General features: G+C 46.9%; 1 protein-coding gene across 1 annotated transcript in view; it reads left to right on the top strand.

The window, feature by feature from the left end:
• Positions 1-16,353, top strand: part of LOC147669017 (uncharacterized) — a 65,957-nt gene extending 49,604 nt beyond the window's left edge. The window contains exon 3 of the mRNA XM_086948281.1: positions 14,870-16,353. Within this exon, the coding sequence (XP_086804407.1) occupies positions 14,870-15,791 (922 nt within the window). The 3' untranslated portion in view covers positions 15,792-16,353. The remainder of the gene's footprint in view (positions 1-14,869) is intronic.
• Positions 16,354-18,468: the final 2,115 nt, after the last annotated feature.

Below are 18,468 nucleotides of genomic sequence, written 5' to 3'. Positions count from 1 at the left end.
AGGCACTTCTCCTTTGAAGGGAAGCTGGAGCAAGCCTGGAGCAACCAGGAAAGCAAGTTTGATGAAAAAGGAAGTCTTCGGGGGGCTCACTAGCCAACGGGCAAGGAACCGGGAAGACTCATCAAAGCTGAAATGCAAGAGCAGGCCCACGAGAACCTCGTGAAGTGTCGGGCCCTGAGCTTCGGTGAAAATGGTGCTCGGGGCTGGGGCTTCTGGTACCCCAATGCACAACTTCAAGATACCTCGAGAAAAGAGTGCAGCTTGTAAAATGCAGGATGTCCAGGAGTTCCTGTCCCACGTCTCTCTCGTGTCCGCCACGTGCCTCAGCTTTGCTGTGAGCGAATGTCGGGGACATCGATGTCTGGAAGTTCATGTTCTATGTCGCAGATTCTTCGGGATCCGGCAAGAGCCTTGAAAATGCAGACTGGCAAAGTTGCTGTTGGGGCCTGTTTGAACAGGGTGGTCACTCTTTGACCACAAAGGAGATGTCTTCCGTCTTCCAGTCGAAATGGAACATTGAAGGTCCAGGATATATGTATCAGAGTTTCGTCCAGGGTAATCTAAAGTCCTAGGGACTGGGGTTCTATCTTTATAGGAAAGATAGCGGATGGACTAACTCTATGGGCCCTCCTATGGGTGGGCCTGGGGAGGGGGTGGTTACACCCCTTCCCCTTTGTCCTGTTTCGCGCCAAAGCTGGGGCTGAGTGCCCCAGCAACTGGTTTGAACTGGGCTTTGCAAAGAGCACCTTGTGTGCCCACGGCAGTGTCTGAAAAGCATTCACTGAATGCAGCCCTCCCTGCCCAAAAACACTAAAGCCTGTCTGGGGTGGTGCCAGCACCTCCCTGGACAGGAAACCTATTGTCCAATTCTCCCCTGCCGGAGTTTCGTCCCGCAGCAGGAGGTCAGACTCGTGTCTGTGGCAGGAGCATCCATTTTGTGATGCTGGGGCTCTGTTTAACGTTAACCGGGCTTAACAGTAACTACATATCTTCTCCCTCTAGAAGGGTGGAATGCTACCCCCGCCGCCGGGACTGGCGGGGGGGGTTAGTATTCCAAAGTGTTTGACACCTTACACAACATGTTTTGTTCAGCCAAACCAAAGTTAGCATTAACCGCGAGGATCATAATGCACTTAAGAGTATGTGGTATGGCTATATCGTAGAACAGCTATAAGGAGATGGTTCCGAAAGCTGCAGAGGGGCTCAGCTCATGCTAGGGCACCCTCTCACATAAAACCAAGCACTCTGCCTCCAGGATTGTAGAGGTCTGCCATAGGAGTGACTCATAGTTTATTATGTGTCTATATATATCTATACTACTATAATAAAGGAGACACTTGCAGGCTTTGAGGCAAGTAAACGCGGGAACCACTGCGCCAATCTACACACCGGATACACCGTAGAAATCGGCAGGGTGTGTAGATGGTTATAGGCTATATAAACTTAAAAAAAAAAACTTATTTAGAAAAATGAATTTAAAAAAAAAGTAGTCCCCCCCAAAGTAGCGCCGGCCGCGACATGCGTGCTCACGTCGAGGAGCGGCGTCAGAGCGGCGTCAGAGGACTGGCGAACATGGCGTGGGGGAGGAGCGGTCACGTGAGCAGCAGCTGACAGGTCAGCGGCGGTGAGAGACCAGCGGAGAGGCGGACATGGCGCGGGGGAGGAGCGGTGGCAGACAGGCGGTGAGGAGCAGAGCGGCAAGGACCTGTCAACTCAGGAGCGGAGAATGAGGTAAGCAGGCGGGTGTCAGCCCAGGCGGGGGACGGGGAGTTACTAAAGGCAATGTCTTGGCAGGCGGGGGTCGGGGCAGGAGGGGGACGGGGACTAACACCTCCAGGCGAGGGTCAGGCGGCAGGCGGGGGACGGGGCGGGCGGGGGCACGGGCTGCTGGGCAATGTCAGGGCAGGCGGGGGTAGGAGGATGCCTGAAAGCACCCGGACAAGGTCAGGGCGGGCTGCTAGTATATAGATATAGGGATACTATATCTAAGTAACGGGTGATTACACCACCTTACCCAGGTTTCAATTGCAGACCTGTCGTGTCAGTTTGGAGGGCCAGCCAGGGGTGGCATAATACATGCTGCAGCCCCTGGTAGGCCTTGGATGCCCCTAAGCCCTGGGTACATATGGTACACTATACAGGGACTCACAAAGGTGACTAAGTATGGGCGAATTTTGAGGATCTGCAGTCCGCAAATTCACGCAAAATCGCAAACAAATCCATGACTTTTCGGATTTTCTTTCAAACTTGCGGATTTTTTTGCGATTTGCACTGGAGTCATTTCTACTGGCTAATCCAGTAAGTGCTACCTCGTTGGGTAAATGTATAGTGCTTTTCCTACACTACAGCTGCATAAAGGGCCAGATGATTTGTCTCCACTGACCATGTGTGCCTGTAACTTTGCCACCGCGCCAAAAGGCACTGAGGTCCCTTGAGTGAGCTGTGCATCATAGTTGGAAAAGGGCGGGAAGATGTTTGATACCGCTAGTGTGTGGTGCGGGGCTTCTATGCGTGTTCACATGCCTCTTGTGTATAAATGGTCATAGAGCGAGCAGGGCAGAAGGTGAGGAGAAAGCAGCCTCCTGGTCACAGGAACTACACGGGGATTGCGCTCGAGAAACCCATGGATTCAAAGACCTCCCTCGAGTATTACAGCTAATTTTTGATGGCAGATATGGGGTTAAAGCACACTTGCCCAGCCTCGACCATGCTCACTAATGTTTTGGGCTGATTAAAACGTTACTGAATTTGAGCTTCAACTCGGGCACCTGCTATATCTGTAAGTGCTTCCATTTGAGGTTTAATTTTTGTGACAGGAGGCTCATGCCAGAATGAATCCTGCCCTGCAGAGTTATCCACGAAGATGCTACCATTTTGTGCAATACCTCTACTCAATTGGAGTACTTTCTACTGGCTAATCAGTAAGTGCTACCTCGTTGGGTAAATGTATAGTGCTTTTCCTATACTGCAGCTGCGTAAAGGGCCAGAAGATTTGCCTCCAGTGACCGTGTGTGCCGGTAACTTTGGTCCCTTGAGTGAGCTGGCCATCAAAAAAATAAAATCCGCTCGCAAGCGATTTTGCGAATTTGCGGCAATTTCGCGAGATTCGCGGATCGCGAAATTGCAGAAAATCCACAAATTTCGCGAGCGGAATGGATTTTTGGCCTATGCTTAAAGGTGACCCAATACCAAATATGGTATGTACTTAAAGTATATGGTTACAATTTAGAGAGAGAACAGGTAGGCTGTTGTCCTTATTAGCAGGGCCACAGCCAGACTAAAGTCAAAAAACCAGTGAATCACAGCAAAAAGTGGGGGTAACCATAGTAAGCAGACCCTACTCTCCTATACATGGCTCGGCAGTTCGTGCTGGACTGTTCCCATGAGGCACAGGGTCAGACTAATTTGCATATGGCCATGTCTGAACTGGGGTGGCGGAGTGAGCTAAAGAATGATAATGGATTAAACCCAGATCAGTTGACTGGGGGTGAGTGGTTGCATTGTTCAACACTCCGTCCATCATCCCCTTTTGGTTTTGCTTTGTTCGCCCTAAGTTGGCAGGTTATGCCCAGACGTGGGTCCCTTGCTCACTTTGCCACTGGATTCAAGTTAACCTGGCTGATGACGGCTGATTAGCCAGAGACCAGTCCCAGGATGCTTGTTTCTGGTCCAGGGAAGACATGGCTTGGCAGTTCGGGCTGGACTGTTCCCATGAGGCACAGGGTCAGACTGATTTGCATATGGCCATGTCTGAACTGGGGTTGCGAAGTGAGCTAAAGAATGATGATGGATTAAACCCAGATCAGTTGACTGGGTGTGAGTGCTTGCATTGTTCAACACTCCGTCCATTATCCCCTTTGGATTTACTTTGTTCGCCCTAATTTGGCAAGGTATGCCCAGACGTGAGTCCCTTGCTCACTTTGCCACTGGATTCAAGCTAGCCTGGCTGATGATGGCTAATTAGCCAGAAACAGGTCCCAGGATGCTTGTTTCCGGTCCATTGAAGACATGGCTTGGCAGTTCAGGCTGGACTGTTCCCATGAGGCACAGGTTCAGACTGATTTGCATACGGCCATGTCTGAACTGGGGTGACAGAGTGGGCTAAAGAACCGTGATGAATTAAACCCAGATCAGTTGACTGGGGGTGAGTGCTTGCATTGTTCAACACTCCGTCCATCATCCCCTTTGGTTTTGCTTTGTTCCCCCTAAGTTGGCACGGTATGCCCAGACGTGGGTCACGTGCTCACTTTGCCACAAGATTCAAACTAGCCTGGCTGATGATGGCTGATTAGCTAGAAACCGGTCCCAGGATGCTTGTTTCCAGTCCAGGGAAAACATGGCTTGGCAGTTCAATCTATATTATTCCCATGAGGCAGAGGGTCAGACTGATTTGCATATGGCCATGTCTGAACTAGGGTGGCGGAGTGAGCTAAAGAATGATGATGGATTAAACCCAGATCAGTTGACTGGGGGTGAATGCTTGCATTCTCAACACTCCATCCATCATCACCTTCGGTTTTGCTTCGTTCGCCCTCAGTTGGGAGGGTATGCCCAGACGTGGGTCCCTTGCTCACTTTGCCACTGAATTCAAGCTAGCCTGGCTGATGTCGGCTGATTAGCCAGGAACCGGTCCCAGAATGCTTGTTTCCAGTCCAGGGAAGACATGGCTTGGCAGTTCGGGCTGGACTGTTCCCATGAGGCACAGGGTCAGACTGATTTGCATATGATCACTTCTGAACTGGGGTGGCGGAGTGAGCTAAAGAATGGTGTTGGATTAAACCCATATCAGTTGACTTGGGGGTGAGTGCTTGCATTGTTCAACAGTCCGTCCATCATCCCCTTTGGTTTTCCTTTGTTCGCCCTAAGTTGGCATGGTATGCCCAGACGTGGGTCCCTTGCTCACTTTGCCACTGGATTCAAGCTAGCCTGGCTGATAACGGCTGATTAGCCAGAAACCGGTCCCAGGATGCTTGTTTCTGGTTCTGGGAAGACATGGCTTGGGAGTTCGGGCTGAACTGTTCCCATGTTATGTTATGTTATGTTATGAAAATTTATTCAGCGCACAGCTGCTCCAGCGAAGGAGCGTCCCGGCGCTTGACAAGGTAGCCAACACAACACAACTAAGGAGATAATGAGCTAAAAGGGAACGGACTCAGGGAAATAAAAAAGTCTTGATGGCCCTACGAAATAAAAAGAGATTATCAGACGCACGTATCTTTAAAGGAAGGGAGTTTCACAGGGCAGCAGCCCGTACTCGAAATGAGCGGCCTCCAGCTCGGCTAAGTTTAAACCGAGGGACCACTGCTAGGTCCTGACCTAGAGATCTCAACGAACGGGCAGGAACATAAGGCTTCAAAAGATTCGTGAGAATCGGGGCCGAGAGGCCCTTAAGGATTTTGTAGGACAGGCAAAGTACTTTAAATTGAATCCTCTGCTTGACTGGAAGCCAAAGGAGGGAACGTAGAGTATTGGCAGCGGAGCAAAACCTGGGCAGACCCACCACAGCTCTGGCTGCCACATTCTGGACACGCTGCAGACGTTCAATTTCGGCTTGATTCACCCCTACCAAGAGAGAGCTTGCGTAATCAAGCCTAGAGATCACTGTCGCCTGCAGGACCAGCTGCCGGTAGGAGCATCAAAAAATGTCAATGCTGGTCTTAGTCCTCGCAGGATGCCAAAACAACTGGCAGCAGTTCTATTGGTATGGGAGACAAAACTAAGGGCGGTATCTAGCCACACTCCGAGATTTTTTGTCTCAATTACCGGAGTCGGGGTAGGCCCCAGCTCCGGTGGCCACCATATGTCACCCACAGTTCCGATTTCCTGCCAATGATCATTATCTCTGTTTTTTTGCGTTCAGCTGGAGATAGTTGGAATTCATCCAGCTGGCAAGGGACCTCGGCCCATTCTGGAACCTAGGGGCATCCAGGTCAGAGTCCCCGCTGAGCGTGACCGCCAGCTGAGTGTCGTCAGCGTATGAGACCATGGTCAAGCCCCACTGCCTGACGACCTCAGCCAGCGGCTTCACATTCAGATTGAATAACGTGGGGCTCAGCGAGGATCCCTGCGGGACCCCCTAGTCCAGCGGATGGAATTTGGACTGATGGGGTGGAATAGCTACGCAAAAGGATCGATCGGCAAGAAAAGAGCGGAACCATTGGAGGGCAGTCCCTGAGATACCCGCCTCATCCAAGCGCTGGAGAAGGATTTTGTGAGAGACGGTGTCAAAGGCGGCGCTAAGATCTAATAAAACAAGCGCCGCTGTTTTACCCGAGTCTAACACCAAGCGGAGATGTTCTACCATGAATAGAAGGGCTGTCTCCGTGCTGTGATCAGCACAGAACCCATTCTACGTAGGATCAAGAATATTTGCCCGCAAAAGATGGTCAGAGAGGACTCTATTCACATGTGCCTCCGCTATTTTCGTCAGCCACGGGAGAAGCGATATCGGCCGGTAGTTCTCTGACTTAAGAGAATCTAAACCAGGCTTTTTAAGAATAGGCGTAACCACCGCATGTCTGTCCGCATGTCACCGCAAATCAGTCTGACCCATGAGGCACAGGGTCAGACTGATTTGCATATGGCCATGTCTGAACTGGGGTGGCAGAGTGAGCTAAACAATGATGATGGATTAAACCCAGATCAGTTGACTGTGAGTGAGTGCTTGCATTGTTCAACACTCCGTCCATCATACCCTTTGGTTTTGCTTTGTTTGCCTTCAGTTGGCAGGGTATGCCCAGACGTGGGTGTCTTGCTCATTTTGCCACTGGATTCAAGCTAGCTTGGCTGATGGTGGCTTATTAGCCAGAAACCAGTCCTAGGATGCTTCTTTCCGGTCCAGGGAAAACATGGCTTGGCAGTTCTTGTTCGAGTGTTCCCATGAGGCACAGGGTCAGACTGATTTGCATATGGCCATGTCTGAACTGGGGTAGCGGAGTGAGCTGAAGAATGATGATGGATTAAACCCAGAATCATTTGACTGGGGGTGAGTGCTTGCATTCTCAACACTCCGTCCATCATTATTTATTTCTTTATTTATTTAAAAGGTTTTTATATAGCGCTACTGGACCCAAGAGTATCAGAGCGCTTTGCAAGATAGGTTAACACATCAAGAAACAAAATTAACATAGTGCAGTTTACTCACATAGGATAAGGCATTTGAATCAAACGAGAGAAAGAGGGAAAAGTAACTAAAAGATCAGTATCGGAGAAGAGGACAGTTGAATAATTAGATAGAGAGAGGAAGGTAGAGAAGGAGAGAGAATATAGGAAATGGAAGTAAGAGGGGGTGAGTTGAGGAGTGGAAAGAAAGAAAGAAAAGGACAGAGTAAATTCAGTAACATTAAGAACCCCAATATTTGTTGAGAACAAGCACCTTGAGGCTTATTTTGAAGAGAGGGTAGGAGGGGTTGCAACGAAGATCTTTGGGAAGAGAGTTCCAAATCGAAGGGGCATTGCCTGAGAATGCACGTGATTGAGTCTTTTTACTTGTGAGCCGAGGGGGGATTAGGACAAGGGCATTAGTGCTCCTCAAAGACCAGGAACCCCCTGCTTTTTGTAGTTTGTTGGAAAGGTACAAGGGGGTGTTTTGGTGAAGGGCTTTGTGAGTGATACAGGCAATCTTGTAGGTGGATCTTCCTTCTATTGGGAGCCAATTGAGGTTTTTGAGGACAGGAGAGATGTGATCAAATCGCTTACAGTCAGAGATAAGCCTGGCCGCCAGGTTGAGAACAGATTTAATCGGAGCAAGTTGGACTATGGGGGTGCCTGCAAGGGTGGCGTTGCCATAGTCAATTTTTGAAAAGACAAGAGATTGTACAATGATTTTTAAGTCGTCAGCTAAAATGAAGGGTTTCATTTTTTTAAGGTGGTGTAGAGTGAAGAGAGCACCTTTAACCGAATTTTTTATGTGAGGGATGAGATTAAGAATCTGGTCGATGCTAATGCCAAGGGATTTGACGTAGTTGGAGGTGGAGAGAGAGCAGTTGAGTGCTTTGATATCTGTGATCCAGTGTTAGATAGGCAGAGAGCTGTTTTTGGGAGCGAAAAGGATGATTTCAGTTTTTTAGGATTAAGTTTGAGGTGATTAAGATGGAACCAGGCTTGGACTTTATTCAGGGTATCGTTGAGAGGTAAGATGTTGTTGTGGTATTTGATCTTATAAAATAGTTGAGTGTCATCGGCATAGAGGTGGTAACTGATTTTAGCTTGTTTGAGAATAAGGGTGAGGGGTTCCATGAAGAGGTTGAATAGGGTTGGGGATAGGATAGAACCTTGTGGGACACCAAGTGAGACAGGTTGAGGTTTGGAGAGGCAATCACTGAGCTTAATTTGTTGGGTTCTATTTTGGAGATATAAGGTGAACCACTTGAGGACATTGCCCTCAAAACCGTAGTGGTCTTTGAGAATTTTAAGAAGGGTGGAATGGTGGACTGTATCAAAGGCTGCAGAGAGGTCAACGAGGATTAGGAAGGAGGATTCGCCTTTGTCCAAAGAGCGGTGAATGTCATCCGTAATATTGAGCATAGCAGTTTCGGTGCTGCATCCTTTTCTAAAACCAGATTGGAAAACGTCAAGGAGATTGAAGGAGATGATATGGTTATCCAGTTGAGACAGGACACATTTTTCAAGGGCTTTGGAGAGGAAGGGAAGGTTTGAGATAGGGCGCAAATTGTTTAAGTCATTAGGGTCAGCGGAGGTGTTTTTGAGGATGGGGGAGATTTGACCTAGTTGATGGGATGCAGGAACACAACCAGTGGCAAAGGAGGAATTGTGGATATTGGTCCATATAGGGGCAATGATGTGTTTAAGTTCCTGAACCAAATAGGCGGAAAAGGGATCTTTGGTATGAGAGGATGGTTTGAGTTTAGAGATGATGTTGAGGACAGCAGTTTCAGATATTGGACAAAATTCGCTCCAAGATGCATTGTTTTTAGATTGGGGGTCAATATAATTGGAGTCTGATTATCAGGAGTCAGTAAGAATTTAGAAGCGAGCAGATCAGCCTGCAAAGACTGCAGAATAGCCGAATGCTCAGGCAGCCAGCATGATTTGGAAAAAGATGGTTGTATCAAAGCATACAAAGGCTTGATTCGCTGGGCATATTCCGGAATGTAAGTCCTCCCGAAATTCAAAAAGCCCAGTAAAGATTGTAATTTTTTCAGTGTAGTCGGAGCGCGCAATTGTGCGCATTTCTCCAGGAAGTGAGGAGCCAATCCCTTTCCTTCATTGTTAAGCTCGTAGCCAAGAAACAACACTGTGTACTCTGCAATGTGCGATTTTGCAAAGTTGAATTTGTAACCTAAGTTTGCAAAGGTACATATTATCCCGTTTACTCGACACAGATGTTACCAAATTTCGTCGTCTATGAGATATTTGTCATCCACATACGAACAAGCATCCGGTCGATTTTCTCCAAAAGAGAGACTATGCGGGCAGAAAAAATCCCAGGACTATTCTTGTAGCCCATAGGTAAACGCCGAAAGTGTTTTTTGACACCGCCGCAAGTAAAGCTGGTCCATTGGGAACTCAGAGCATCCAATTGGTGGGCATAGAAACCATTTGAAATGTCAAGCGTGGTCTTAAACCGCTTACGCACAAGACTATTCACAAGAGCAGAGCCGTGAGTATTCTGTACTGCACAGTTACGGCAATGCGAGTTTAAATGCCGGTAATCCAAAACCAAACGATACGAACCGTCAGGCTTGTTCACAGTAAAAAGAGGGTTATTCATTGGTGACACACACGTTTCAAAACCTTGATATTCTAATTGTTCAAGGATTGCCGCGACGGAAGCTTTCGCTTCTCGTCTTATAGGATATTGAGGTTGAGGCTGCGGCTGAGACCGTAAAGGAATCTCGTGGCTCGGGGACAATTTATCCTAACCACATTGATTGCGGTATACAGACGGTGCCAGATCTAGAGCCCACTCTTCTGCAAAATGCAGGGCATCCTCTTTCGAGACTGTGTTCGCGAAACTGGGGAGGATCACCTCCTCCCCTCGCGGAGCTGCTAGCACAAAAGGTGGGGGCCAGTCAGCCTCCGAAAGCAAAATGTCATATGTAGACGAAAGATTTTCCCAAAATACCCCTTTAATGGTTTGTTGTATGTCACCTTCAATTAACAGGACAATTTCAAAAAGTCTATCAGGGGGAGCAACTCTAGTGTCAGCTGTTTCAATGACAACATAAGAATCAGTCGCTGTCACCTTCAGTAGTGGACGGAGCGCCTCTCTCACTATGGTAATCTCCGCCGCGCTGTCCAGCAAGGTCAGAGCCCACGTCAGATTCCGAAGCCGCGTCCTCACTATCTGGGGCATATCGATGCGCTGTTAAGGCTGCGACTTTCTTCTTGGCAAACTGTGGTCTCCTAGGCGTAGAGCCTTCCTGCTTTTCTGCACCGTTCCTTGGGCGGGGCTGGTCACGTCCTTGCTGGCTACCCCGACCCCTGCCGCCCCCTCCACGACCGGTCGTCGGAGCCGATGAGTCCTGAAAGGAACGAGGAGAGCGTTGGTCAGAAGCCTGAAAACGATCAGGAGTCTTAATCGTCGCATGGTCGCGCAAGTCATAAACACGTTCCGACTGCGTAGGTAACGGAGACGCAGGACGAGAAACTTGTGTCTGTTGTTGTTGGGGTTGCTTTCCCTGTTTCTGTTTTTTAGGCCAATTTTGTTTTTTGGACTTCGGCTGAACTTCCGTCTCCGAAGTTGGCCCATGGGGCTGCTTTTTATCTTTAACAGAAAAAGGCTTAACACCCTTAGCATTGCGACCCACGGTTTTATAAGCCGCCACATTAATCTTCGCTAACTGTCGGGGTTTCTCAGCCTCGGGAAGCGCCGCTAACGCGTTAGCAACCTGAAAGTTCACTGCATCCCCCTTGACATTAGCAAGGATCAGATCACAAACCACATCAAAGGTGCCACACAAGCGCCTGCCCAACTCGACCGCAGATTCCGGTCCGTGATCATCCTGAACACGTTTAAGGACCGAAGACAGCTCGGACATAGATGGGGTGCCGTAGCACCGAGCATAGACCGCCGCAAAAGTCTTACCCCAAGTCTCACAGTCAACGAGCTCAGGGGCCAAATCCTTCGGCAAACTAAGCGTAAGAATCCGGTGTTTTTCACCAGGAGTCGTATTAGGAAATACAGCTTCCAGCTGGTCAAATTTCTCGGCAAGCCAGAAAGGAAAATCATCCTTTTCTTGGGGCTTCTTGCCCATAACGGCATTGACCATGACAGGACTGATTTTTAAACCACTCTGCCCTGCCGGAAGCGCCACACCCCCGGGGCTCCACCCGGAAGATTACGGCCTATGTAATGCACTAATACTCTGATCACGGCAATCGCAACTACATGTAGTCGACGTAGTTCACCCAAATTACAATTGCCGTGTAGAGGATGAGGAGTAAATCCAGCCAAAACAGGCCAACTAGCGCCCGGAATGGACAAAGGACCTAACATCGGAGCAGTCAAAGTATGGCGGAGGGCGCCACCAAACCAAACTCCATGCTGCCAAACATCAATAGGTACTTCCTGTGCTCTGTACGGAGTATACTCATTAGGTACAACCGTGCGAGTGTATGAGTGGAATACGCCAGAATTTGCGTCCACCGCCGGAAATGTCACCCACGAATAAAAGAGTTCATAAGGGTAAGCATGTTCCGCACTCACCACCATAATCACAGCCAAGCCCTCAACAGGAACATTGTAAGCCCGCAAATGATCACGCACCGCAATGCGACTATGCTGCGGAATGTCCACGGCTTGGGCCATGACAGCACAAGAAGGAGAAAAAACAAAGTAAACTTTGTAGTACAACTGGGTAGTAATTCAAGGAAACCGTTTTAGTAAAAATCAAGCTTGAAAGGACCTATTTCAAAAATAGGTAGGTTTTACAACACCACCGTTTACCGGAAACATCAGTGAAGGGGTAAAGGATTGAATGATAAACTACTCGAGTGTCATGATATAAGGCCAACAACGTTTGGGCGCCATGTAGCGGGAATTCCGTTCTCCTACAGAACTGTGCATAGAGACCTGGAACCTCGGTGAATTAGGATGGCCCAAAACTCACCACAGTACCCAAAATCCCCTTACCGAGCTAGCTACAGTATCTCATTGGTCATAACAAACTCCCAATGTTTAGACAAACCAGAACATGAACTTGAAATACCTCAGGTATTGTGGAACACTTGAACACTCTTTCGTTATATAATCATTTCAAAACCAGAACGTGGAGTACATGAGGACACGTGCATATTTGAAATATTTATTTACTAATGCAGAGTTCTCAAACGCAGTATCTTATATAACACTAGCAAACATATTATAAAAAACAAAGTTATCAGCATAGTCACTAGTCCATAGAAGGCGAATGGTGACAGCATACTAAGATGCTGTAATGAATAGGAATTTACAATACCTAATTCTCACCCTTCCCTATTTAGCATAATATTTTATATCTAAGAAGGTCTCTTTTGGGTTTTAGCAGGGCGGGCCCATACCTCAAAATCTCAGTGGCAGAAGGATCACATCATGTTCCACCAGCTCTCTGCATGCGAAGTATGTATGTATGTGTGTTCTTATATAGCGCTCTACTTACCCTAGGGCATCTCGGCGCTTGCATTGGGAACCCATCCTGGCTTTTCCTTGTGAGATAACCCGTACTGGGCATCCCCTAGGTGAAAGCCAGGCATCCCGCCGTGGGGGGGCCGTTGTGGAGATTAAGCAAGCTTAATGCCCAGAGTTGCAGAGTGTGAACCCATGATTAGAGTGGGCACCGAAGCGAGAATTATCGAGTCCGTGGACAATTGGGCTCAAGACCCTGCCGCGTCGGGAATTGAACCCTGGTCCCGGGTCTGACCACTGCTTCAGGGTATGCCTCCTCTAACCAGTGAGCCACACTTCTCCACTGCACAGCACATCAAGTGTGTTTTTGTGCGTTCAGCACAACAATATAAAACTCGCCTAGAGACAGATTTTGGCAGCAGCATGTGTGTTATGTCTATAGGGGTGCGAAGATCAGACCTTACAACAACACTGGGTTAAGTTATCCGAGTAGCCTTCAGCACTCGCTGTGCAGACAGAGTGCAGAACAAAACTGATATCAGTGCAATAACATATTATTTCTCAAGTAAATCACGAAGCTCTTCTGGGTTGAAAGCTAAAACAACAATTATGTGTTGTGTGCAAAAGTGAAGCAAGAATGAAAACGGCGTGCAAACATTTAATAAACTCATGCTAACTTAACACAGTATATAGAAAAGAAGTAGCTATATGACAAAGGACTACCAAATTAGCAGAGGAGAGATGATTCCTGCAGCACGTTCTGACTGCCTGAGGGCCCGTCTTTCAGTATTAGGTGGGAATTGAACCAGGATTTGGGTGGGATGTTTTTTTGTTGTGTTTGGTTGGGGCAATTTGGTCAAGGGCTTCGATAGCATTATTGTAATGATATGTTAGGTCAGTAGTGCTGTGAGAGAGAGGGGGGAGAAGTAATCGAGTTTTAATTGAGGATTCCAAGTTGCCAGGGGGAATAAGGTGAAGATTACGAGTATGTTTCATAGGTAAACTGCCGATTGAGGTAGGGCGAGTAGTGGAGCTGTTCATGGTGAAGAGGATAAGGTGGTGATCTGACTAGTCCACGGGAATGATCTTGGAGAGGGAGGCCAGATCCTTGCTAGTCATAATAGCATCAAGGGTGGCATTTTTAGAGTGGGTTGGGGATTGGCAAAGTTGAGTCAGGTCAGTAACGTCCATAGTGTCATTAAAGAGGATGACTGCAGGGTCTTCATTTTTATTCCAATGGATATTATAGTCGCCAAGGAAGAGATTCCTGGAGTTAGAGAGATGCTTGAATAATGTGATCAGACATCTCCTCAGTAAAGGGGATAGAATTACCAGGGGGTGGTAGACGGTATGTAGATGAATAGTAGGGGAACCAGGAGTAGAAAGATCAGCGCTGAGGTATTCAAAGGTGGATGGGTCCTGGAGATGGACCAGCGTGAGTTTAAGTTTGTCTTTAAAGATTAGGGCAAGGCCTCCTCCTATTTGATCGATTCTGTCTTTCTTAAGCTTGGAATATCCTGGAGGAATGACCATGTCGAGGATAGATGTGGAGTGGGGGTCGAGCCATGTTTCCTTTGGTTTTGCTTGGTTCGCCCTTCTGAACTGGGGTGGTGGAGTGAGTTAAAGAATGATGATGGATTAAACCCAGATCAGTTGACTGGGGGTGAGTGCTTTCATTGTTCAACACTCTGTCCATCATCCCCTTTGGTTTTGCTTTGTGAGCCCTAAGTTAGCAAGGTATGCCCAGTCGTGAGTCCCTTGCTCGATTTGCCACTTGATTCAAGCAAGCCTGGCTGATGATGGCTGATTAGCCAGAAACCGGTCCCAGGATGCTTGTTTCCGGTCCAGGGAGGATCTGGCTTGGCAATTCGGGCTGGACTGTTCCCATGAGGCACAGGGTCAGACTGATTTGCATATGGCCATGTCTGAACTGGGGTAGCGGAGTGAGCTAAAGAATGATGATGGATTAAACCCAGATCAGTTGACTGGGGGTAAATGTGTGCATTGTTCAACACTCCGTCTATCATCCCCTTTGGTTTAAGAGTTGGTATTAAAGCAGGACTTGCTACAGATATACAAGGATTTCTCTTTTAAGCATATCGCGTTGCAAGGTTAACCTTATCCGTGATTATTGTGGATATATGTAGGAAAGGAAATTAGCCTCTATGATTGTTCAACGATTGCAGGAGAGGTACCCCACAATGTAAGATTCTAGGGTGTAAATGATGCCTTTATATTTTTAGTGGTGGTTTGCAGGTTGTACACTTTTATTAACCTTTTCCATTGATTCATTTTTTCCAGGTTGTATAAAGAAGTAGAAACACTTTGTGATCAGCTGGAGGATTTCAATCGTGTTGTGTCTATAAAGAAAGTTTCTTTGGCAAAGAATGCGGCCAGCCTCTGTTTAATTGCAGATGAAATTGACAAAGTTCATCAAGAGGTCACTAAGGGTAAAGTCGTTGGAGCCGGGGTAGCGGTTGGCGGCGGCCTCATATCCGCCACGGGGTTTGCCTTGGATATGTTCATTGGGGCCTGGCCACTGACCAGCTTAGCTGGAGAAGCCATTTCCTTGATAGGCAGTTACTTCCAATCCACTGCCTCGTCAAAGGAACAGGAAAAAGAAACGAAGAGCGTGATTCGTGCAAACGAAATCTTGGACTTGTGTCAACGGGATTTGAAGGAAATATCAGACATGTATCTCAAAATTCAGGAAAGATTCATGTTTCTAGAGGAGGAAAAGGAACTTCATGGCACAATCTTGCATAAGAAACTGATGGAAATAAAAACCATATTTCCACACTTTCTACCACCTAAGATTAAGAGCAACCACGTGGACCTCAAAACTCAACTTGTCAGCTTTGTTATCAATGTGGCAACATATTCTGGCCTCATAACATCAACCAAAGACAAGCTCTTTGGATCATCCAAGGAAATGCCGAATCCTGCCACCCGACCCATCAAAGGTGGAGATCTCAAAGAAGAAACTGCACTATCAACAAAAGTGAGCCGGGCGTCGAGTGTGATACAGGTCGCCCAGGCAGCATATACGTCAGCCAGTACGACATTCTTCCTCTACCAGAACTTAAGAGAGCTATACAACGAAATCACACATCTCAACAAAGGGTCCAGATCAGAAATGGCAGAAAACATGCGCGAGGTGGCCTCCAACATCGAGGAGGTCATCAAAAGTCTAGACCAGGATCTTAAAAAGGAGAGCAAATAGTTTGAATCCTGACTGCACAGTGAGGACTGGGTTGTAACCAAACTGAACTTTGCTTAGGTCTGATTTTGCAAGATAATTCTGCTGCTTTTTTTTCTGTAAAAATCATTAATGAAGACTTGTCACATGATTTATATCAGTACAACCTGTGAATACATCTGATAATTCTATTCAATGTTGTTGTTTAGCTCGTCCTGTTGACTCTTTTTCATCTTTTACTTTAAGGTTAATGATCTTGAGTTTTGGGAAATTATTCTATTCACCAAATCTGCCTTTTCTGTTTGGTCACCTCAGATTCTTCGCCATTACCTGGATCATACTTCTGCTGGTTTTATAACTCTAACCAGGAATAAAGGGCCTTTGCTCCCCGTAAAGCATGTTTACATTGGCTTATTCCTAATTGACATAATATCTAGGGTGACCACACCTTGAGAACCAAAAAACGGGGCATTTTGGAGAAATAGAAGAAGGACTACAATTTTTCAGCCATGGAATGGGACAGAATGACAGCCATAGGATGACAGAAGTTAATGAAGAAAATAAACAAAATGTAATTTATACAACCAACATCATGCCTATTAATTAACTTATAACAGCAGCTTTAGAACACCCAAAAATGTGTCTCTCACTGGGCCCGATTCACAAAACTAACTTAAGACGAAATCCTCAACTTACTACTTTTGGTATTCACAGAAGGCATTTAGTAGTAGTAGAGTTAGGAGTTTGTCCTTAGATTGACTTAGGACAAACTTAAGACAGGCTTAAGACAGACTTAAGATAGGGTTTTGTCTTAAGTCTGTCTTAAGTCTGTCTTAAGTTTGTCTTAAGTTTGTCAAACTTAAGACAAAATCCTAACTTTACTACTACTAAATGCCTTCTGTGAATACCAAAATGGTAGTAAGTTTAGGATTTTGTCTTAAGTTAGTTCTGTGAATCGGCCCCACTGTTTTCATTCGATCCCTCTAAAAACCGGGACATGAGCCAAAGTTGCCGAAATCTGCAGGGCCAGCTGGTGAAAAAACTGGACTGTATGAGCAAATCCGGGACATCTGGTCACCCTAATAATATCTTGCTTACAAGTCCCTAATACGTCATGAATGATACACAAATTGTACTCTCGGTATCAAAAAATACTGCACCACCAATGCAAAACTTCAAGGACAGCATGCTGGCGGTCAGCTCCTGGATGAGCTCTCACTGTCTGAGATTGAACTCTGACAAAAGTAGGCATTTTCTGCAACTTTCTGCCAAAGTGGTCACAGAACTGATGTCCAGACGAACTTGTGACGGCACCTATCCCAGCTAACAATGCAAAGAACCTTGGTGTGATTGCTGACAACAAACTGAATTTCGAAGCACAGGTTAAGACTGTTTCCTCATCGAACTTTTTTATGCTAAAACCAATCAAAAAAATATTACCTTTTATCTCCACGGATAGAAGGAAAACAGTGATTTCTTCTCTGATTCTTGCTTGCCTGAGAAACTACTCAACAATTTGCAAATGATTCAAAATGTGCCTGCAAGGCTTCTGCTGGGAATCCCTAGTCACCTTTCAGTATGAAAACATCTGCATAAGCGGCACTGGCTCCCAGTCAAGAGCTGTATTATATTTAAGGCTCTTTGCGTTACCTACAGAGCACTTCCGGCCCGAAGCTCCTGCGACACATCCTCAACTGGTATGTCCCAAAAAAGCAGGAGCTAAAGTGCTAACACTTCAGAGAATTTTCAAATCTGATTGAGGTGGCAGAAGCTTCAGGGCAGCTGCCCCTAAGCTCTGGAATGCAATCCCTTTCTCCATTAGACCACTACCAACTCTATTTGGCTTTAGGAAGTCCTGGAAAATTTGGCTATTTGAGAAATAGAGACCCGTGACTTACAGGAACCTGTTTACTCTACCCTTCAGCGCCAAGACACCTTTGGGTATTTGCGTGCTTAATAAATATATGTTCAATGCATATGAGCTGCAGATTTTACACTTTTGCATAGATCGCCATCTGGTGTTGGGCTTGGATGTTTGCACACCTAACGGTTTCTTGGCGCTGTGAGCAAAAAGGAGACAGAGAAGGAACTGTCAGGGCGGAAGAGAAAAGAGAGGAAGACCTAGTTGTTTGCTCTGCGGAACAGATGGGTTTTTAGAACCTATCTAAAGTGAGTATCGGAAGTAGTGAGCCTGCATTCTATAGGGAGGGCATTCCAGAAAGATGGAGCAAGAAACGAGAATTTAAGCCCTCGTGTTTCTTGCGTTTGAAGACAGGTGTTTTGAGTAGCGTCAGATGAGAAGAACGGAGGTAGCGGTGAGGAGCATAATGGTGAAGAAGAAAGGAGATGAATGACGGACCAAGGCCGGCCAGGGCCTTGAAAATGGTGCAGCCTAATTTAAAACTACAGCGCTCGGCTACAGGGAGCCAGTGAAGTGTCTTTAACAAGGGGAGAACATGCTGATGCCTAGGCTGGCGGAAGATTAGCCGAGCAGCCTGGTTCTGAACCAGCTGCAATCGATTCAGCTGGTAGGCAGGGATACCAACATAGAGAGAGTTGGCATAATCTATTCTGGAGATTACCAAAGCCAGTAAGGTCAGGGTGAGGGCCTCTGTGGTGAGAAAGCGGGCAATTTTGAGGATTTTCCGCAAATGAAAGAAGCTGGAGGAGACCACAGCATTAATCTGGGGCTTCAACGAAA

This window comes from Lissotriton vulgaris, unplaced genomic scaffold (genome assembly GCF_964263255.1).
Source record: "Lissotriton vulgaris unplaced genomic scaffold, aLisVul1.2 SCAFFOLD_3357, whole genome shotgun sequence".
NCBI lineage: Eukaryota > Metazoa > Chordata > Amphibia > Caudata > Salamandridae > Lissotriton > Lissotriton vulgaris.
This window is presented reverse-complemented; position numbering and strand designations above follow the sequence as displayed.